The sequence below is a fragment of the Hemiscyllium ocellatum genome, chromosome 32 (genome assembly GCF_020745735.1).
Source record: "Hemiscyllium ocellatum isolate sHemOce1 chromosome 32, sHemOce1.pat.X.cur, whole genome shotgun sequence".
Lineage (NCBI taxonomy): Eukaryota > Metazoa > Chordata > Chondrichthyes > Orectolobiformes > Hemiscylliidae > Hemiscyllium > Hemiscyllium ocellatum.
This window is the reverse complement of record NC_083432.1, coordinates 37,436,418-37,460,579: the sequence shown is the minus strand read 5'-3', so window position 1 is coordinate 37,460,579 and position 24,162 is coordinate 37,436,418. Positions and strand designations below refer to the sequence as shown.

General features: G+C 40.5%; 1 protein-coding gene across 1 annotated transcript in view; it reads right to left on the bottom strand.

Annotated features, from left to right (window-relative positions):
* LOC132830807 (ras-related protein Rab-5C) overlaps positions 1-24,162 on the bottom strand; it is a 40,947-nt gene that overhangs the window by 2,028 nt on the left and 14,757 nt on the right. The window contains exons 2-5 of the mRNA XM_060848668.1: positions 19,960-20,209; positions 6,444-6,595; positions 4,993-5,115; positions 4,748-4,841 (exon numbers count right to left, since the gene is read on the bottom strand). Coding sequence (XP_060704651.1) covers positions 4,748-4,841; positions 4,993-5,115; positions 6,444-6,595; positions 19,960-20,125 — 535 coding nt within the window. The 5' untranslated portion in view covers positions 20,126-20,209. The remainder of the gene's footprint in view (positions 1-4,747; positions 4,842-4,992; positions 5,116-6,443; positions 6,596-19,959; positions 20,210-24,162) is intronic.

The following is a 24,162-nucleotide window of genomic DNA, read 5'->3' as shown; positions in this document are numbered from 1 at the left end:
GGAGACAGGAGCAAGGTGGAAAAATGAAGATTCAACTAAATGTTAAATATGTCATGGTGTAGATGCAGCAAAGATTTACTCCGATCCCTTAAAAGGAAACTATTCTCTCATGGAATAGATCAAAACAACAGTTTTACATTCTGAAAAACATTCCAAATAGTTTTCTTGGCATTATGAAGACTTGCCAATATTACATGCTTGTGGAGTGTATTATGTCCTAGCAAAGGATGCAGTTTGAGCATGTGCCTCAGCTGGCCTATTCACAAAAAATCTTGGAGATGAATTATTTTGATTGACTGTTCATTGTCTGATCGCTCCAGCTGAGAATGAGTCAGAAATTATGTGCGACTTTAAAACCGAGTAACAGAGGCCAAGTGGAATGAACATTGCTTGGATTAAAGATTTGGGTTCTGAAGGCCATGTTCAGAAAATCCTACTGTTAGGGAGCATTCATTCTGCACGCTTGAATAGGTGGGAATTCTATCCACTATAATTCTGGACAAAAAAGCCAAAAAAGGAAAACAATAACCCTTAAATTTCAAATTAACCCAATACCTAATTGGTTTTTAAGGACATCAGTACAACAGTTATTTCAATTCATCACACTCTGCCTATACCAGGTTACTACTCTGCAACCAAACCACATTCTTGGCAGAGGAAGAGGTGAAAAAAAGGACAACAGCAAGTGGGTTGGAGAAGCAGCAAGTGTCAGCATTAATCAAAGATAGAGGACACCAATGACAGATATTGGCAAGGCGATAGCAGTGGGAGAATGGAGTCAAGAGCAAATGACTAAGTTGAATTCCAGTAGCTTTGGTGGAAAATGACACTAAGATAGACTGACAACTGTATGCTTACGGATAATTAAATACAGAACAGCATGAAGGCCAGGATGAGGCACAGTTCCACCCAGCCCAGGTTGCAGTAAAATCTTGCATTACAGTCAGTGCTGAGATGGTGCTAGCGATGAATAAAAATTTTTTTTCATTTAACAACAAATCTAAAATCTATTTGCTTAGAAACAATTCAAAACACTTTCAGAAACAAATGAAACAAAGCGCATCTATAAAACCCATTATTTCATGACCACTAAAAGACCCCAAAGTACTTACACAGCCAAGGGAGTACTTTTGAAGTGCAGTTACTGCTATAAAATGTTGGAAGGATACAAGAGGATCAAAAGGGAATCATCCAGCCCCTCAAGCATGCCCCATCCTTGACAGTCATGAGCCCTCAACTCCACAATATTTCAAAGATCTCAGACTTTGGTGATGGAGCCTCCAGAGCTTCAGGTAGAAAATTCCACTGACTGATTATGCGCTGGGAGGAGAAATCCATTTTAAACTGAGTTCCAAGAATGTCTCCTAGTCAGTGATCCCCAAGTAGAAATATTTTCACCAACATCAACCCTGTCAAGCACCCTCAGGACTTTGTTTCAACAAAATCACTAAATTCTAATAAAGGTCATTTGGCCAATTGCAGGAATAAGCCCAATCAATTTCTTTTGGTATGCTTCCACAGCCAGTATATCCTTTTGTAAATACTGGAACCTCAAACTGTATTAGAGTAACTCAAGGGATGATCTTATCAACACTCCTGTACAGTTGTAACAAGATTTCCCTGTTTGTAAAATCCACCCTCCTTGCAAGAGGTCAAAAAAAAAAGCATTTACAGAGTGGCTCCCACAAACAACACTATGATGCAAAGCAGGTAATCGGATTGGAGGGAGGTTCAAAGGTAAGTATCCACCACTGGGAATAACAGCTTAAAAATAACTCAAGGAAATACGGATGTTTACCTCAAAACAAAAAAAGGTACATGGGCTTCTCGGTTTACAGCCTCACCTGAACGATAGCGGTTCAGTCAGCACAGCGGTGACTTCGTACTGTAGTGGAGCAGATTTTGCTCTGTGCTCAAATCTCAAGAACAGAATCCATTTCTGCCTCAATGGAAAAAGTACTACCAACTAAACCATGGCCAACAAAACTGGAAAGAATGCCTACAATTCATTCTCAAATGACAAGCAATTTGTATTTTTCAAATTTGGCATTTCATTGGCTAAAACGTTTATTAGATAAAACTATAGATTCTAAAAACAGAATTAAAAACCCATCACTTCCAGATTGGGAGAGAACATAAGCTTTGTGCATCTTTAATCACAAGCAAAAATGTCAGCACACCTACAGCACACTAAGATATAAAATCACTTGGTTTCACAGTTCACCTGATTGTAGTCAGGGGCCTCTCTGGAACACATTTTAATGGTTTAACATAAATGTATGATTTGGCCATTAAAGATTTAATATCTACACTTAAAGAGGTGATTCAGTAGTTCTACAAAAGGATAGTAACAGCTCTGTTAACAGGAAGAAACTTCTGCAGGATATTCACCAGTGGAATGTTCTCCAGATGACCCCACTCCAAGTACCTTGTGGCATTTACCACCTTTACCAATGTGACTAAGATGGTTTGCTACCACCATTCCTCTTATCTTTTGCCTATTTAGGAATGGTGATGTATCCTCTATCAACAGAAGAGACATGTTTTAGATGACAAGGTCTATTGCATGATAGTAATTTTGCTTAATCGTATTATTGTCTACGACTTTAGGGAAATGGTACAGAGACATCTGCCCCCTCTGAAGGCTATAACAGAAATTCTGAGCTCCAAACAGTCAGACAGGGATAGAATGGGTGAAGCCAATCCAAAATGAACATTAACCCCATAAGACCTATTAGTATAGAGAACATCCTCCAAACTTCACTACTAGTACCTAAATCCATCATATCTACATACATAATTGTAGTTACCAGTTCAGAGGGCAGTTAAGAGTCAACTATGCTACTGGAGCCACAAAGGCCAGACTAGAATGGCAAATTGTCTTTATTCAAGGACATGTGAGCCAGATGGGTTTGCATTACAATTGCTGATAATTTCATGGTCACTATTAGGAGATTAGCTTTACATTTCAAGCCAAATTCAATTAAATTCCACCAACTGCCACGTAGGATCTCAAGTCATGACCAAACATCTGCCAGGACCTGGGGCTTACTAAATGGCAAGGTCACTGGACAGATATGCCTTGGGTTGCTTTCCATACGTCACAATGTACAACTGCAGATTTCACAATGAGTTACAGTTGGAAATTTCTGGTTATCATACAGTTGACTTGGTCCTGCCTGTACACCCAATGTCAAATGTCCTCTGTGCATCCTTTCCTATACAGCTTTCTAACAGGAAGCTGAAGTAACCACCCTCCTGCTATATAGTCAATTGCACAAGATCCTAAATACTGTTGGTGCTCAAGGTGCACCTTCTTAGCCAACTTGGACATTCTTCCTGGCCAGTACTCAACAAGACTGGCAATTAGTCGTCAGGTCCTGTCACTTGTTCTTATCAAAATTTAGTTCAGCAACTTCTGACTTGCAGGCCTCGTTTGTCAGACCTTTAACAATTTAGGCCTTTCTACATAATCACAATAGATTCTCTTTGGATGTGTCTTGGTCTAAGAGGCTTAATGAAATCCACTGGTTGGTCAACCACACTCACTGATGGGCCAGCATGCTGGCAATTGTCTACTTTATATCAGTGGTTGTCTTGAAAGATGTGGAATCTCTTGCCCTGAGGTAGAGGCCCAAATAAGGTACAAATGTTGGTGTTAGTGACATATGAATTTCCAACCATCTTAGATTCCCTTGAGCAAGAATGTAACTTGTAGCATTCTTATGTTGAGTGTTATTGTGCATGCCTTTAGTCTGAGTAAGCTGCAGCTTTGCTTCACTAGCACTAAAACTGCTTTGATTGGAGAAGGGACCTTGGCACTGAAAGCTAAAATTCAATTGGATACCCATTAAAAAAAACAGGCGCTATGAGCCCTGGATCATCAGCTTTTCCTGTGCTACATTACTGCATGTGTAATCTTTGCTGTATCTGTGTGCTACCTCTTGCACTGTCCCAATCAAATCTCGAGTCACCTCCATTAAATCCATTCTTGAGTTCTGTCTGGTCCCTCTGACAGAAGACTTGAAAGCAGGTTTTTTAATTTCTCCTCAAAAAGATGATTCTTACAACTATTTAAAATAATTTAGTAGCTTTTAATCTTAAGCTTGCATTCACTGTAGTTTTAAATTGACAATGAAAATGTTCTACAGTGTCCCTCAAATAATTTGAAACACTAAGTTGTATCTAGCTGTTCTCTACTAGCTCACTGCTTTTTAAAGTCTGTTTCACTGTAATAGTCTTAGCATTGCTTTACATGGTTTCTCTGCATTTTACATAGTGTTTTCTTAAAAAAAAACCCGAAAAGATGGCAATAAGCACAACTGAACTCAGTCTGGTTTAATTACAAGGGTCTGAGGCAGCTGGTAGAGGTGATGTTAGCTCTGAAAGCGAGAAAAGACCACTCGGATTGCAAAACGATGAAGTAGAGTGTGCAGAGTTAATGTCAGCGGCCCCTTCAGAACCATTACCTCCTAACACCATCCAGAGATCTACTTTTAAATGCAAGTTCGAAATGTATAGAGGACAAATAAGTAAAACCAGTGTATATAACAGTCACACTTGCTATCTTGAATATAATATGCAACTTTGTACACCACCTGATTCATACAAAAAAAGCTAAAACAACAATTTGAAGCGAGCTGTTTCAGAGAAGGCAGCATACATACAACTAATACAGAAATAAAAGGGATCAGAACGTATTTAAGACAGAACATCTGCCTGTGCTAGAATCAAAGCATGCACATACCTATGGCCATAAATATTTCATTCACATTCATTGCAGTCTTTGCTGATGTCTCCATGAACAGCAAGCTGTTGTCTTCTGCATATGCTTGCGCTTCCTGCAAAAAAAAAAAGCCAGAATTTTAAACAATAGCACTCAAATGACCCACTTGTCCAGTGAAAAAGAGGGCTGCAAGAACATTTTATACTATTGGGGAAAAAAAGGAACTGAAGAGCACAAATGGTTAGCAATCTTGTACAATTACTTACTTGAAATTCCACAGCTCTCTTGTTTGCAAGGTCAGCCTTGTTACCAGCTAATGCAATCACTATGTTTGGGCTAGCTTGTCTCTGCAGTTCTTTTACCCAGTTCTTGGCTCGTGCAAAGGTGTCCTTTAAATTTAAAACATTAGATTTACTATGGAGAATTGCAGTTAAACAAATTCCAACCAAATGTCCAGCACACTACTCACCTGACTTGAGCAAGTGGTGTAGTACTGGCAGTCAGACAGGTCTTTAGTACAGCATCTTAAAAACCCACAAACCACACCAGCTACCAACCCCTTCCTTTAGGGAGAGGTAAGCTATCGTCTCCTTACTCACTCATTACATGAAGTTTTGGTGGACAAAGTTGGTTGAATAGTTGACTAATTGGACAAAAATGAATTTTTTAAAGCATTTTACTTGCTAAAGATAGTCTCAAGAAAATAAATGAATAAATCAAATGGATCTGGAATCATTTCAAGCTTAGGTGCTGACATTAAGAGGAAATTGTACAAAGTAAAACGGTCCTGGACACTCATTTGTTCAGTAAAGCAAGTGGGGGTAGGATGTCATCACAAATCAGATCAATAAAGTGTGATGAGACACCTTAAAAACATCAACTCACACATTGCCAAGTGCTTTGGTCACAACTAGAAAGTGCTTAGACAGTAGGAACCAAGCAGAAATGCTAATACTCAAGTACCAAAAACTTATTCTAGATTCAGCGTGTCAATTTGTAACAGTGAAACGAATTTTTAAAAAAGCTTAGAATAGATTCAGAATGAAGGAAACCATTATTGACGGACTATAGATCTAGTTTGTGAACAGAGTCCCGGACCTGCTTATTTTGACTAGCAAGACAAGTATGTAATGTAATTTTAAAACCAGACTTGCAGGAAGTATTAATACAGTTGATGGCAATCCCATTTGTACTTAGGGACTTTTAGTGAGTTGAGAAACTGGTTAATTGAATTAGAGACAGACAATCCTTCAAGTTGATTGCGTGGGTGTACATCAAACTGAACATTTGTTCAATGTTTAGTGTATAGAACAGAACCAGAAAATTTTAGGAAATAAAAATGATCTTGTTAAGATTCCACAATAGTTGAATTTATAACTCAGTACTCATCCATCACCCATGTGCAATTTGTCTATCAAGTTAGATGTGAAGCATTGCAGAGACAGACATAACACCAATTGGTTGAGTGTGTACAGGTACAGACCAGGTGGTCCGGCAGTCCTTTGGTTGATCATTCTCATTATATGATAGATAAGGAGCAAACAGAAACCTTCAACTATACTAAAATCAACAGACAGCCCTAAAATAGGCATTTGACTTCAGATATCTGATGCCAAATGCTTAAGATTCAGTATACATAATGGGAGTCAGAAAGAAACAGGCAGTTCAGTGGTAGTGGCATAGGAAACTAAATAGGCAGCAATAGGTGTTTACTTACTGTGTTGGTTATGTCGTAGACCACAATGGCAGCTTGTGCTCCTCTGTAGTACATTGGCGCCAAGCTATGATATCTCTCTTGCCCAGCAGTGTCCCAGATCTCAAATTTAACTGTTGTATCATCCAAACAGACTGTCTGTGTTAGAAAGGCAGCTGAAAACAAAATTGGAAACATTTGCATTTCAGGCAACAAAAGAAAAGTTAAAGTCTTTCCATCTCTGGTCATAAATAAATTAAAGATCAACTTCTGGTGCTGAGCAGGGTAAAATTTTTGGTATGACGCTAAACTCATTTAGAAAAAACAACCAATCCTCGTACATTCTTGGCTCATTGAGCATCAGACCAAATCTCCTGGTACATCCCCAAATGCTTGCATACAAATTTTATCCAAAATCACCCAATGCTCTTGAATTCCTTCATTGAACTTGTCACCACCTCACTTCTAGGCAGTGCATTCCAAGCTGAAAATGTGTTGCTGGAAAAGCACAGCAGGTCAGGCAGCATCCAAGGAGCAGGAGAATAGAGGTTGTTTCAGGCATGAGCCCTTCTTCAGGAATCATGCCCGAAATGTCGATTCTCCTGCTCCTTGGATGCTGCCTGACCTGCTGCGCTTTTCCAGCAACATTTTCAGCTCTGATCTCCAGCATCTGCAGACCTCACTTTCTCCTAGTGCATTCCAAGTCCTAGCTAGCTGAAGGTTTTTCCTCACTTCACCATTGCAGGTCACTTTAAATCCATACAATCTTGCTCTTGTTTCTTTCCTAAGTGGGAATAGTTTCTTCCCATCTACCCTACTCAGCCCACTCAGATTTTGAAATCCTCTTACAGACAACTATTTTGGGGAAAATAGTCCAACTTGGTCAATCGGTCCTCAAATTGTCCTTCTCATGCCTGGAGCCATCTTGTAAATTGTTTCTGTACTCCAATGCTTTCCACAGCCTTCCAATCAGCAACTCAAAACTGTGCGCTGTACTCCAACTAGCACCTTTTACAAGTTTTGCATCACCTCTGAAGCTCAAATCCTCCAACATGACATCCCAACTCCTGTACTCCTGCAGTTAAAATTAATAAGAGGATACTATATGGCTTACTTCTCTTTACCTCTCCTGCCATTTTCAAAAGGTCCAGACCCTTTAGAATTTTACCTTCTATAATACTGCCTTTCCAAGTTCTTTCTGCAAAAGACATCCCTTTCCTCTTCTTTGCATAAACTGGTCACTTGTGTTCACTGCACCAATCGGACTGAGTTCTCCGTTTTCATTCTCAGTTTAGTTCTTCCGCGTGCTGTCATTTGCACAACCCTCTTACTGCATCATAACACAAGATTTTACAGAGTTAAATCCAATGACCTGAGGCTCAGCATGCTTTAAGAGCACATGCTGCTTTAAAGTTAGTGACACCTAGGATCTGAAGAAATAGTCTAGCTGACAATAGTCCATATGAAAGCATCCCAACTCATGTTTAGGGCGTGCACAGAAATAAAGCAGCAAGAATTGTGAACTGTGTTTAACTCAATCTTGACCAAAAAGGAGGCAGAAAAACAACTAGAATCCTGGCAACTTTACAGGAAAAAGCACAAAGTTGGCAATCAAAAGGAAATAAGCCAGTTCATGCATGTCTTGTTGAGCTAGTGACTAACATTTACCTCGATACAGCCATACCTCAGGCGAATCATTAAATTATGGATCCAAGCTCCACTCTTACTGCCCAAGAGTAGGTCAAGTTTTGCACCTTCATCTGGAAGAGAGCGGTGCTGGAAAAGCACAGCAGGTCAGACATCCAAGGAGCAGGAAAAAAAAATCGATGTTTTGGGCAAAAGCCCTTCATCAGGAAACTTTTTGTACCTTCTCTAATAGGTATGTCCACACACAATCAGAAAATTTTCTTGTACGCACTTAAATTCCTTTCCATCTAAACTCTATGGCAGTCCCAGTCTTTTTTTGGAAAGTTAAAAATCCCCTACCATAACCACCCTATTATTCTTCAAGAACTGAAATCTCCTTATAAATTTGTTTCTCAAATTCCCTCTGACTACTGGGGTCTATAATAAAATTCCAACAAGGTGATCACCCCTTTATTTCTCAGTTCGGCCCAAATAAATTCCTTGGATGTATTCCCAGGAATATCCACCTGGAGTACAGCTGTAATACTGTCATTTATGTAAATGATTTGGATGTGAGCTTAAGAGGTCTAGTTAGGAAGTTTGCAGATAACACCAAAATTGGAGGTGAAGGGAGGTTACCTCTGATTACAATGGGACCTTGATTAGATGTGCCAATGGGCTGAGGAGTGGCAGATGGAGTTTAATTTAGATAAATGCAAGGTGCTGCATTTTGGGAAAGCAAATTTTAGCAGGACTTCTACACTTAATTGTAAGGTCCAAGGGAGCATTGCTGAACAAAGACCTTGAAGTGCAGGTTCATAGCACCCTGAAAGTAGAGTTACAGGTAGAAAGGATAGTGATATGCATTCCTTTATTGGTCCGAGTACGAATACAGGAGTTGGAGGTCATGTTGCAGCTGCACAGGATGTCGATTAGGCCACTTTTGGAATATTGCGTGCAATTCTGGTCTCCTTCCTACCAAAAGGATGTTGTGAAACCTGAAAGGATTCAGAAAAGATTGACAAGGATGTTGCCAGGATTGGAGGATTTGAGCTACAGAGAGACGCTGAATAGGCTGGGGCTGTTCTCCCTGGAGCAGAGGTTGAAGAGTCACCTCAGAGGTTTACAAAATCATGAGGGGCATGGATAAGGTAAACAGGCAAAGCCTTTTCCCTGGGGTTGGGGAATCCAGAACTAGAGGGAAAGATATAAAAGAGACAATAAATAGGCGCAGGATTAGGCCATTCTGCCCTTCGAGCCTGCACCAGCATTCAATATGATCGTGGTTGATCATCCTTAATCAGTATCCTGCTCCTGCCTTATCTCCATAACCCTTGATTCCATTACCCTTGAGCGCTCTATCCAATTTTCTTAAATGAATCCAGAGACAGGGCCTCCACTGCCCTCTGGGGCAGAGCATTCCACACAGCCACCACTCTCTGGGTGAAGAAGTTTCTCCTCATCTTTGTCCTAAATGGTCTACCCTATATTTTTAAGCGGTGTCCTCCAGTTCGGCACTCACCCATCAGTGGAATCACTCTGCCTCCGGAGTGTCCAATCCTTTAATAATTTTGTGTCTCAATCAGATCCCCTCTCCGTCTTCTAAACTCAAGGGTATGCAAGCCCAGTCGCTCCAATCTTTCAGCGCAAGGCACTGCCTCAATAGCCAGAATGTCTTTCCTCAAATTTGGAGACCAGAACTGCACACAGGGCCCTGGTGAGACCACACCTGGAGTACTGTACAGCTGTAGAAGACCCTCTTTGCTCCTATACTCAATTCCTCTTGTTATGAAGGGCAGCATGCTATTAGCCTTCTTCACTGCCTGCTGCACCTGCATGCTTACCTTCATTGACTGGTTAACAAGAACACCCAGATCTTTGTACTGCCCCTTTATCTAAATTGATTCCATTTAGGCAGTAATCTGCCTTCCTGTTCTTGCCACCAAAGTGGATAACCATGCATGGCAGATGCAGTTTAATGTGACCACTCACCTACCTTGTCCAGGTCACCCTGTAATCCAACATCACGTTTCACCCTGCCACCCAGCTTAGTATCAGCAAGTTTGCTAATACCTTCTATATCATTAACATATATTGTAAAAAGCTGCGGTCCCAGTACTGATCCCTGTGGTACACCACTGGTCACTGCTTGCCATTCTGAAATGGAGCTGTTTATCACTACTGTTTCCTATCAGCCAACCAACTTTCAATCCAAAGTTAATACTTGCCCCAATACCATGCACCTTAAATTTTGCTCACTAACCTCCTATGCTTGCTAAAAGTCCAGGTACACTACATCTACTGGATCTCCCTCGTCCTCCTTCAGAATTACATTCTCAAAAAATTCCAGAAGATTAGTCAAGCATGATTTCCCCTTCATAAATCCATGCTGCCCCTGACCTATCCTGTTACAACTATCCAGATATGTCGTAATTTCATCCTTTATAATAGACTCCAGCATCTTTCCCAACAGAGGTCAGACTAACGGATCTATAATTTCCTGCTTTCTCTCTCCCAAAAAAAGTGGTATAACATTAGCCACCCTCCAATCCTCAGGAACCGACCCAGAATCTATTGAACTCTGGAAAATAATCACCAACGCATCCACGATTTCGAGCCACCTCCTTCAGTATCCTGGGATGTAGACCATCAGGCCCCGGGAACTTATCAACTTTCAGATCTAACAGTCTCTCCAACACCAATTCCTGGCAAATATAAATTCCCTTCAGTTCAGGTCCTTCAGCCACTTACCTCGGAGATTGCTTGCGTCTTCCCCAGTGAACACAGATCCGAAGTACCAATTCAATTTTTCTGCCATTTCTTTGTCCCCCATAATATATTCCCCTGTCTCTGTCTTCAGGGGCACAATTTTAGTCTCAACCATTTTTTTTTGCCTTTTACATACCTTAAAAAAAACAATTACTATCCTCCTTTATATTATTGATCAGTTTACCTTCATACCTCTTTCTCTGCATATTTTCTTCTTAGTAATCCTTTGTTGTTCTTTAAAAGCTTCCCAGTCCTCTGTTTTCCCACTTATCTTTGCTACGTTATACTTTTTCTCTTAACTTTATATGTTTAACTTCCCTTGTCAGCCACGGCCACCCATGCCTCCTCCTAGGATCTTTCTTCCTTTTTGGAATGAACTGATCTTGCAATTTCTGCATTATACACAGAAATATCTGCTATTGTTCCTCCACACTCATCCCTTCTAAGGTATTGCACCATTGAACTTTGACCAGCTCCTCAATTCCCTTTATTCAACAGAAATATTGCCTCAAGCTCATCCCATCTTATTTCTAATACTTCGTGTATAGTATTTTTAATTTATTACTGCCCTCACCCTTCCCATCAATTCTTATTTCACAACCTTATACCATGATCCCTTTGAGTTTTCTGCCTCATTGATACAGTTGTCTTTCTTGACTTCCCTTGTTCTAACTTTCCCTTCAATTTCCTTCTTAAACATCTAGTTGGGTATGTGATTAGGAAGGGTTTGGGAGGGATATGGTCTGGGTGGGAAGAGATTGGGTTGGGATATCTGGTCAGTATGGACAAGTTGGACCAAAGAGTCCATCTCTGACTGACTTTTGGACTTGAGACCATAACCTAGCCTTTTGTACTAAGGTCAGGGAGGTGTGATATTTTGTTTGAAATGTAGCACTCGATGGGACAGTCTAACAGATCCTGCCCATTTGTCCAATGTAGCATTTGCTGCAGTCCTTGCTGTCCCTTCAAGAACGGATTCCCAATAAACACAGTCCGCCGATTTCTCCACAACAAACCCAAACAAGCAGACACAACGTACCCAGAAACTTTAGCCACATCACCCTACACAAAAAAAATCTCAAATGACTTCCAGACTACTAAGACCCCTTGACATCATGGTTGCCCACAAACCTACCAGACTAAAAACAGCACTTAATGAACCTAAAGGGTCTAATAGAAACAACCAGCAAAACAAGTGCCATTTACAAAATACCATGTAAGGCTATAAAAACACACTACATTGGACAGATGGGCAAGAAACTAGCCACCAGGATACATGAACACCAACTAGAGACCAAAACACGATCCACTATCATTAGTACCCTTACATACAGACGAAGGACACCACTTCCACTAGGACAGCACCTCCATCCTAGGAAGAGGCAAACAGAGACATGCACGAGAATGCTTAGAGGCCTGACATTCTAACCAGAACTCCATCAATAAACACATTGATTTGGACCCCATCCCCTGAGAAAGAACTGGAAGTGATATCACCCATCCTAAAAAACTGAGACAAATAGAAAATGAGACATAACACCAGTGCTTTCACAGGAGGCTCACTGATGTTACCTAGTATGGTAACAAAACCTCTAAAAACAAAAGTCTTCCAGCTCAGCGAGCAAACTTACATCCAAAAGATCTTTCTCTCTATAAGTAATGGTCTCAGACTCCACTTCAAACAAAATATCAGACTGTCCAATCACGAATGTAAGAGATCACAATGTACCAAGTACAGAAATCCTTCTAGAATCCTGAATAGCATTTGCTCTTCAAATTAATGCCAAAAAACAGATTCTGCTCATTTATCTCTGATTTCACAAACATATCTACATTGGCCATACTTCACAACATGCCCACTTGGCTGTGACGTGCTTAGGGTGCTCAAAGAGTACAAGAGGCAACGCATAATACAATCTTATCCCTTTTCCTTTCAAAGGTCACTTGACTCCTACTTCGGAGTAATTTCTCTGAAATCAGCCCTCAAAAGAGCTATTACAAGTTTACACGCTCTGCTCTACAGTCTGCAGCCTCAGATGGTTGAGGACTCCACTCGCCAAGGGGCAATGTTTTCAGAGGGTGGTACATGTATGAAATGAGCTGCCAGAGGAAGCAGTGAGGCTGGTACAATTGCAACATTGAGGCATTTGGATAGTTATAATAGGAAGGGTTTGGAGGGATATGGGCGGGTGCTGGCAGGTGGGACTAGACTGGGTTGGGATATCTGGTCGGCATGGACGGGTTGGACCGAAGGGTCTGTTTCCATGCTGTACATCTCTATGATGATGACGACTGTCTCCATGGTCATCTAACAGACCAGGACTAGTCTTGCATGCCAACTGTAGCAAAGCTATCATTTAAAATGGCTTCTCTTCCTGCACCGACATGGTTTTTGGTGGGTATCCGCCAATCCCTTCCATTTCTCCTACTGTCCCTCAGCATTTCCTATCTATGAGGAGGGAACTGGGTATTATCAGCATCACCTTTCAACTGCTAACTGTAATCCAGTACTTTCAAAAGATTCATTCTGGATGACTGCACCACTGGCTAGGTCAACAACTATTGCCCAGAGAGCAGTTATGGGTAACCACAAAGCTGTGGGTATGGAGTCACATGCAAGCCAGACCGAGTAAAGATGGCAGTTTCCTTCCCTAAAAAAGGACATGACTGAATGAGATGGGTTTTTAAAAAAAATTAACAATGGATTCATGGTCATTAGAATCTTAATTTCAGATGATTGAATACAAGTTCCACCATCTGTCCTGGCAGGATTCAAACCTGGGCTCCCAGGATATTACCTGGGTCTTTGGATTAACAATCCAGCAATAAAATCACTAGGACATCACCACTCCTTTATTCAGTAATCAGATTTTCCCCTATTAAACTGAGAAACTCCAAGTTCCATCCAATCGTTACTGACTTCATCCCTCACCCTGGCAACAATAAGATTAAACTTGTCTGTTTGCAACTTTGTCATAGTGGACCCCAAGGTGAGCTATCACATTGGAGCCTTCTCAAAAGATCATTTTGTCGACATCACCTTACATAGTTCATGAAAACCCTGATTGATGCTTCATTGTCTTAATGGTTCTTCCGTATTCCTGATCTCACATACTGTACCCTACGCTAACTTGAAGTCAAATTACTGCCAGTCTCTTAGGTTAACAAAAGTTGGTGCAAACTATGTTTAAAACTATATAAAAAGAATCCCTCATCTCACAAAATCAAAATTTCATCCTAGTTTTCAAATTCCTTCATTGCTTGCCCCTCACCATTTCTAACCTCTCCAACCTGTCTATGCTTTGCTTGCTACGATCAAGCATAGTATTCATTATTTCACTGTTGGTCTGCCTTTGGTTGGGTGGTTCCCAAACTCTGGGATAAATCTTTTTATATTTCAGTTCTTTACCTCACTTTCCTCAAACTAAATTCTTAAAAGCTGCATCAGAGACCAAACCTTTGGGCCTCTGATCTAATACCATTTATGGCTGAGTTGTCTTAGTTCTAGACTACCCACGTGGATAAAATGGGGACATTTGCTTATGTTATAGACAAGATTTAAGAGGTGTAGTATAAAATCTAATTTAAGCTATTACCTTGACTTTATGCAGAAATTTCAAAAATCACTTTACAAATTCAAAACTGATGTTTACCAATCCAATTTTGCTCAATGCAAGAGACTATATAAAACAGAATATAAACATTAGAAAACTATTCTACCTAGCCATTACTCCAGATAGCTGAGAACCAGAAAGAAACAAAGGCTAAATCTACAGCAAATGCATATTCACAATTTACACAAAAATACAAGTTTGCATTCCTGTTATTTGGTTAAGTTTTGATTTAGAATTATGGGTAGTCTTGTTACAGTTAGAGATTGAGGAACACCTGGCAAATTGAGGCTGTTCCACATTGCTTTCTTTTGCATTTGTAACCAACAGTTGCAATTTACAACCTTTCTTCATAGAAAGAGTTGAACTAATTGAAGTTAATCTTGCACTTACTTTATAGCCCTCAACCACAAAAGGTCAAATTAAGCAGTTCTGATATCAAACAAAATCAGTCATACAGCACAGGGACAGACCCTTCAAGGCAACTCAACACTGATCAGACATCCCAATCTGACCTAGTCTTATTTACTAGCATTTGACCCATATCCTTCTCAACCCTCCCTATTCATGTTCCCATCCAGATGCCTTTTTAAAAGTTATTTGTACCAGCCTGCTCTACTTCCTCTGGCAGTTTGTTCCACACACCCCCCACCCTCTGCTTGTTACTCCTCTGGTCTCAATCTTTCTCCTTTCATCTTAATGCTATATCATCTAATAATTTGGAATCCCCAGAGGATACTCTAGGGAAAAGGCCTTGGCTATTCAATCTGTCTACACTGAGTTTATAAACCTCTAAAAGTCACCTCTGCCTTGGATCGTCCAGGGAGCAAAGTCCAGCCTATTCAGGCTCTCCTTATAACTCAAGCCCTCCAATCCCAGCAATATCCTGAGACATCTTTTCTGCACCCTCTCAACAGTTTCCTTTCAGTACAAAAGGTGACCAGAATTGTACACAATATTCCAAAAGTGGCTTCACCAATGTTCCGTACAGCCACAACAGGACATCCCGACTTCTGTACTCAACGCTCTGACCAATGAAGGCAAGCGTGCCAAATGCCTTCTTCATCACCCGGTCTACCTGCAAATCCATTTTCAAGGAACTTTGCACCTGCATGCCATGTTCTTTGGCAATACTCCCTGGGGCCCTACCATTAACTGTGTAGGGCCTACCCTGGTTTGACTTACCAGAACAACACTTCACATTTATCCAAGTTAGACACTCATCTGCCATTCAACTCATTGTCTAAGTGCAATGGGATCTTGATCAGTTGGGCCAATCTGAACAATGCCACATCCACTTAACTTTTGTGCTAAAGTTCTGGAGTGGGTCTTGAACCCTCAACCTCAGGTGAGCATTGTCAACTAAACCATAGCTGAGATTAAAAAGAGAACAGGAAAAGGATGAATTTAATGGCAAATAACTAAACTCTAGTTTATCCTTACTGGCTGATGGAGGGCTTTATAACATGATCACCCAAATTGCATTTGTTTTCCCAAGGTAAAGACTGCTTCATAAAGCAGAAAACAGTAACAAACAAAATTACTGTTTTACTTGGAGATGTGTTCTTGGCCCATAACATGAAAAGTGAAGAATTGGTGCAGGTCCTGTGCCTCCACAGGAAAACCCATGGAAGCAAACAATTAAGTGCTCTGTATCATGGAACAGATAAACCAGAACAGTTTCGTCAGAAGGGAGGATGCTGGAAAAATTAGCTAGATTATGGTATGGTGCTGAAGGCAGACAACATCCCTCGAATTTGGAGAAAAGTAAAAAGGTACAAAGGTCAAGGGATACCTTAAGGTTTAACTAGGATGATAAATCAGGTAAGCCCTATAACCACAGTGTAGTGGATTTCTTGACTGAGGAGAAACATTATAGAAAATGGCATTAGCATGCATGCAATAGAAACAATTGCACTAAAGGCTAGAAAATGGGATAGAGGTGCAATCAAAACAGTTGAAGTTAGTAAAGTATTAGGATGTCAGTGGCTCAGTTAACATTGCTGCCTCAGCACCCAGGACAAGTTCAATTCCACCCTGGGTGACTGTGTGGAGTTTGCACGTTCTTTCAGTCTGCTCCAGGTGTTCCTGTTTCCTCCCTCAGTCCAAAGGTATGCAGGTTAGGTGGTTTGGCAATACTAAACTACTCCAGTCCAGTATGTAGCATCTATAAAGGCATAAAATTGGGGTGATTGAATATTCCCCACTTGTCTGAAATTAAGTCAGCTCCAAAGAGAGGAGCATTGAAATTAGGAGTGGGAGTAGGCAACTCAGCCCTTCGAACACAATCTGACATGAAGGCTCATCTTATACTGCTCAACTCTACTTTCCTGCCTGCTGCCCATAGTCCTTTTACCCTGCTTTTCAGAAATATATTCTCTAATCTCAAAGCTCAAGTTCACCGAAAACAAGTAGTTTTACACAATCAAGACAAAGCAGCCCACTTAAAATGGCATGTCTAGAATCATCTACTCACCCAACCATAGTATGCACTACTGTTAAGTGCAATCTACAAAGATTCACTACAGAAATTAGGGACTCAGCTCCTTCCAAAACCACCGCCATCTAAAAGGACAAGGGCAGCAGACATATGGGAACATGACTAGCTGCATGTTTCCCTCCAAGTTGATCATCACCCAGACTTAAATACATGACTGTTCTTTCAGTGTCAGTGAATCACAACCCTGGATCCCATTACCAATAGGATTCTGGATACACTTGCACTAGTTATTCATAAAGGGACCTCACTGTCACATTCCTAAAAGCAACCCAAGAAATGGACAAAATTGAAGCTGGCCCAGCCAGAGATTCATGCCCTGTGAATAAAAAGATCATGAACTTCCATCCCTTTAACCCATCGCCTAGAGTTTGTCATAGTAGGAAATCAACGTGATTGAGTGAATAAATGAATGAGACAGTTGGCTGGATGGCATCCCTCCAGCATAAGAATTAATTGTTAACAGTGACTGATCAAATTAAAAGATAAATCCAGAGTAGTTAAGTACACAAACTATACTCTGCTAGACTGGAATCAAATAATTGCCTGTATTTGCAATTCAGTGTGCTGAAGTGAGGGAAAATAGCTAAAAATTGCTCTTAAAATTCAGGATCCTAGCTATTTCTTTAACGTGTGAACTACTGCACAGCCCAATCTGTTAGATTAACTAATAGTTAATCTATTTTATGGTTTTAATGAAGGGAGAAAATGGTCAGAGCATCTCAATACCACCCCAACACTACTGATCACAGCTTTTAACACAAGATAACAGGCAGAAGGGACTTTGATTTAACAATTCATCAGATACAGGACAGCTCAAAAAAAATCACTGCACTAGTTATTCTGAAATCAACAGACCACCCTGTAAACTAGGCAACTGTCTAAGTGTGTGCTGCCAAAGGCAAACTAATGTTTACACGTCCAATTAAAGAATAACTGTTACAATGTGAAATCATAGCTCCTGGAAAAGAATTGGTGTTAGGGCCCAGTCAGCGAGTGATTTATCACCTTTGGTACATTAAGCACCTGAGAAGTTATTTGCTGTAAAACCTTCAGTGCATTAATATCAACACACTTGTAATGTGAAGCATTGCTAATCAGTTATGAAAACATGTTGGCTCAAAAGAAATTAAAAGACAACCATAAATTGACACTTTACTGTTAAATGCTCATTCCCATACGATAATGGTGGCGGAGTGGTTAGCACTGCAGTCTCATTGCCAGGAACCTAGGTTTGATTCCAGTCCTGGGTGCTTGCGCAGACTTTGCATGCTGACTTGCGTCTGCATCTGGGTTTCCCCCCAGATGCTCTGGTTTCTGCCCAAAGATGTGCAGATTAGCTAGATTGGCCATGGCAAATGTAGGGTTATGGGAATAGGTGGGATACTCAGTTGTGCAGACTAGATGGACAGAATAGCACTGTAGGGATTTTATGATTCAATTACCCCAAATGCAAGAAGGTCCTTGGGCTTCTAAAAAAAAAATTATGTCCAAATGCTTCTGGAAGTTAGTGGTCATTCAGTGGATACAATGAATGCTATGTGTGAAACAATTTCACCTCATACCAATATTAAAACTGAAAGTACAAATTGAGAGTCAATGCTAGATGGCTAAAGCAGAACTTTCCCAATGGGCAGTTTCACACCACTGACTTGTTACTCCAAACAGCAGAAATCCAGAGTCATAAAACCTGGTTTAAGAACATGACAGTCTACTATACAAAATTTGAATAACTTACTAAAGAGATTCAGAAAGGCAAGGACTGATTAGGGATAGTCAACATGGCTTTGTGCATGGGAAGTTGTGTCTCATGAACTTGAGTTTTTTGAAAAAGTAACAAAGAGGATCGATGAGGGCAGAGCAGTGGATATGATCTATATGGACTCCAGTAAAAAGGTGTTCAACAAGGTCATCCATGGAAGACTGGTTAGCACGGTTAGATCTCATTGAATACAGGGAGGTCTAGCCATTTGGATACAGAACTGACTCAAAGGTAGAAGACATAGTGGTGGTGATGGCGGAGGGTTGTTTTTCAGACAGGAGGCTTGTGACCAGAAGAGCACCACAAGGAACGAGGCTGGGTCCACTACTTAGTCATTTATATTCGGATGTGAGCATACGAGGTATAGATAGTAAGTTTGCAGATGACATCAAAGTTGGTGTAGTGGACAGCAAGGGTTACCTCAGATTAAAACAGGATCTTCATCAGATGGGCCAATGGGCTGAGTGGCAGATGAAGTTGGTGCTGCATTTTGGGAAAGCAAATCTTAGCAGGACGTCCACACTTAATGATAAGGTCCAAGGGAGTGTTGCTGGACAAAGACTTTGAGTGCAGGCTCATAGCTCCTTGAAAGTGGAGTCCCAGGGAGATAGGATAGTAAAGGCAGTGTTTGGTATGCTTTCCTTTATTGGTCAGAGTACTGACTGAAGGAGTTGGGAGGTCATGTTGCGGCTGTACAGGACATTGGTTAGGCCATTGTTGGAATATTGCGTTCGATTCTGGTCTCCTTCCTATTGGAAGGATGCTTTGAAACTTGAAAAGGGTTCAGAAAAGATTTACAGGGAAGTTGCCAGGGTTGGAGGATTTGAGCTATAGGAGGGGTTGAATAGGCTGGGATGTTTTCCCTGGAGTGAAGGCTGAGGGGTGGCCTCAGGATTTATAAAATCGTGAGGGACATGGATAAGATAAATAGACTAAGTTTTTTCCGCCTGGGGTGGGGAAGTTCAGAACTAGAGGGCATAGATTTAGGGTGAGAGAAAAAAATATAAAAAGGGACCAATGAGGCAATCTTTCCACGCAGAGGGTGGTGCACATATGGAATGACTGCCAGAGGAAGTGGAGGGGGCTGGTACAATTACAACATTCAAGAGGCATCTGGATATAAATGGGAAGGATTTAGACAGATATGGGTCAAGTTCTGGCAAATGGGACTAGATTAGGTTGGGATATCTGGGCGACATGGATGAGTTAGGCCAAAGGGTCTGTTTGTGCTGTACATCTCTACAACTCTATGGCCTTGCAGTAATGTTCACTCACCTCCAATTGTGCTTTCCTGGAATTCATGAAACTGCCCTTTCACAAAGCGCAACACAAGGCTGGATTTCCCGACTGCTGACTCGCCCAGGAGAACCAACTTAAATTGACAGATTTTGTTTCCAGTGGCTGGTCCATTGGATCGAGCCGCGCCTGCCCGACTCGCCATGGCCTAAAGTGCAGAGACCCAGAACCTTTCCAAGTTGCAACAGCAGGAGCAGTGTCAAACAAGCAACTCTCACCAAGTTCAGAACTGTAAAAGACATACGAAAACATGTTAAGCTTTCATCATAGGAAAGTGTCAGCTACATTTCCACCATCTCAAATTGTAATATCATAGCATGAAGCCAGACATGTCCAAACCAAATGTTAACCACTCATTTAAAATGTATGGAGGATGAAGATCTGAATTTAAAACAAAAAGTCATGAAGGGATGAACAAAAAGTACTGTTTCAATTCCAAAGTTTCATATTAGATTCAAAACACACTGTTTCTCTCTCCATATATGCTATAAGACTAGAATTTCTCCAATATTTTTATTATTTGCTACATGTCATTTCAAAGATTAGTTCTCCACCATGCTTCAAACTAACAGATGTTGAGAGATTATAGCACGCTCATAAATGTAAGTTATTTTGATTTGTATACTCTGGGATAATTTCAATCTGACTGAGATTGATTTATAGGTTGTTGATAGTGCCCTGTGACAAGATGTAAGCTCTTCAGTTCATTCAAGATTCTACTTCCCAAACAAACAATTCTTATATTAAAAACAGCAATCTCAGAATTGGTAAACAAATCCAACAACTGCTCCAATTAACACTAGATCACCAGGGATCTTATTCTTTGCACTGGACTTGGGTCCATTATTCATGATAGCAGAAATCTGTTGAGAAATGACAACCATTTGGAGAGCACAAAACATAGCCACAATAATGTAACATGTTATCTAAGAGGCTTGCGCAAGGCAAGGAGCGTACATTGAAATAAAATACAACTGTGTGCAGGGGAAACTACATAGGCAAACATTGGAGTGGAATTTTTATTTAGAAAACGGGAGAAGGGTATTGTAAGAGGATGGGGCATTTTTAAAAGAAAAAAAAAGGGTGGAAGAAAGGATTACCGAGCACCTAAAACAGGTGTGGTCATTCAGACTTGAGAAGTAGCATGTTTGCAAACCTAAAATGTTACCTACAATAACTGAAATTAAGCTTTATAATCCATTGATAAATCTTCAAAGACCTCAAGAAGACTACATACCATGTCTGTGTCATAGGTTAATACAGACATAATTAGAATGATCTCTCAGACAGTGGCTAAGCCATTGGTTAGACTCCCAATTTATCAAAACAGAAAAGCGATTAAGCACTGACTGTACAGGGTAGCAGCTTTGCATATCAACAAATAACCATTTTCTCTTCAATACGAAGAGAAATTTCTCTTTGCACTCAATGCAGTTCACAGCAAAGGCAACAGAAGTCTTTTGACTAATTTATAGCTCTGAACAAAAATAAATAAGCCCAAGTCATACAATGAAAATAAAATGGAGAAACTCAGCTGGCCAGGCAGCACATGTACAGTGAGAAAGTCACTTCAGAACTGAACTGGGCTGAAAAAGGAAATTGAGACACAGTGGGACTAAGATAAAGCAGAGACTGTTACTGGGAGTTGTGTTACAGTTGAAGAGCAGGTATTAGTGGTTTATAGATAGTACTATTAACGCTTATCGCTAAGTAAAAACATGACTTTTCCACCCCTCCGTTTCAAAGCAGAACTCGCATTGGTCATTCTCCACAAATGCAATCAGACCAGAGTTTCTTCAGCATCTGCACTACTTTGCTGTTACTTATCCAAAAATCATAAAAATTTCTCCACTTCACACCGAGAAAAGCACTGAATAGGCTTGCAATGACTATAGGGTCATGGTTTTCCTCAAGGTGCTACATACGTTATCACAGTTGCAACCAAAAGTCATTGACTAGTCACGTCACTACACTGTCTTGCTGAAAGACTCGACCAGGTAAAATATTGTGTATGGTTCAAAAGCTACTGTCGGGAGTTGGATTGGTTTTGGAAGTAGCTGAACATTTCAAAAATTTACTTGCACATGGCTGATTTGCGTTCTGTTTTGAGCAAGTATGGGCACCGAAAAGACAAATGGGTACCAGAATATTAAGGTTATAGATTTAAGATTCTTGCAGGCTGCATTCAGAGATTTAGGAGTGTCAATTACTTTAAACCAAATTCCAAGATGGTTAATATATTCCATTGCATGCATTGGTTTCCCAGAGTAACTTATATGGTTGAAATGAACCATTGTCCCCTGGAATAATTTGAATTACATGCGCACTTTAAATGCAAGTGTTATGCATAGTACAGCTGGATTTCTCGGTTGCAGTCATTGCTACAGGATAGTAAACATTTTGTTTGGGTACATGCTAGGGCATGGATACCAATTTCAGTTTACAGCTCAACTGTTCTATCCTGAATAGGTTAATGGTACCCCATGCACCAATTCAATTTGAACCTGTCATTTCTAAAAATCTGTCAAGAAATAAAAAAAGTTAATCTAAATCCCACAGGAAACATTAGGATCCTGGAGAAACTAGAGTTATGTTTCATTTTGCGATGATACTTTGTCAGTTGCCTTCAGTGTCTCGAAATTGACAGGCAGGCAAACAATTGTAAGACATCCAATTACAGCAGCTCCAGTTTAGTGGACTTGCAATATGGCAAGCTTCAATTGGAAGAGGGAGTGACAAAGATTAGATTCAAAGAAATTCCTCAAAATTAAAAAGGGAAAATTTAATTTAGAGCCCCTATTGAGGTCACTTATTTAAACAAATACAACCGCCAAATTTTCAGAGTGCCAAATAAACAAAAGTGGGAGGTTTTAGATGGAGAACAAATGTTTGCTAGGATATCTGAAAACAAACACCAAAACATTGTAACCCAGCTATTAAGAGGGGCAAGTGATCGGGAGTTTGTCAGATTATGAGACAATGGTCAACTCACTCCTGGGAGACTTTGCGTCTCAAAATTTAAATGATCTGGCCCAATTAGTCAGCACCATGTAATCAAAGTGAACCCCAAAAGGATTGACCAGTGATGTGTTTAGCGTGTGAACAGTAGCGGATCTAATTTGGATGGCTGCCAAAGCAGACTAGTTGGCAATGTCACCAATGCCAGTTACAATAAGAATGAAGTGCACAGCCTGTGTGTGTATTTGAATTGGAGAGATTGTGTTACAGCAAAACTGAACTATTCTCCCCTGCATTTTCATGAATAAAACTGGTCAAACTAATAGTTGGGTGGCCTGAGAACTGGAGTGTGTGTTCAAACACTGGTGAAGCTTCTATCATTCATAAATGCCTCAACTGAAGGACAATATGTATGATTCAAGCCTGAATGTGCACACATTCTGAGAGCAGTCCATATTTTATACCTGAACCCTGGGCTGGAGGATATAATCTGTAAAAAACATGGATGAATCCAGCATCAATAAGACAGCACAAATTTGTAATATATCTGCCAAAACTGATTTAATGGAATGTTAGAAAAGCTTTGTTCAGTTCTAGCTCTCTGCAGACTAACTTTGCTAATCTGACTCACCCATCTTTTCCCCTAGTTCTGCAAATCTCCTCAATGATCTAACTCTTTTGAAACCCAAAAATGAATCTCAGCTCTGATGAGTCATTTAGACTAGAGATGTTAGCTTGCTGTCTCTCCATGTGTGCTGCCTTATTGAAAAAAATGCTGGAGTTCACCAGAATCTTCGGGTAAAAAGGGCTTATGCCCGAAACGTCGAATTTCCTATTCCTTGGATGCTGCCTAACCTGTGCTTTAACCAGCAACACATTTTCAGCGTTCACCAGAATCTACCAGCTTCTTTTTTTGTTGTCCCTTAGAATGAGGCTAATGCATGCCATGGAGTCACAGACTAATGGGAGGGCAGAGCTGAAGCAGGGTCGGTAAGAGACAGCCTGAAGTAAAGACTAAGGAAAATACAACAAGGCAGTCAATCGTACACCTTAGAGACTTCTTGCTCTTGTTCAGCTTTCAAAGTCAGCTGCAGTCAAGTGATGTAGGGTCCATCATGGGACAGCTCTTTCCAGTAGGTGAGGTCAAAGCCAAATCTTCTTTGAGCAGAATGGTTTCACAGGCTGAAAACAATATCTTGTGATTTTGAACCATTCACTAACAGG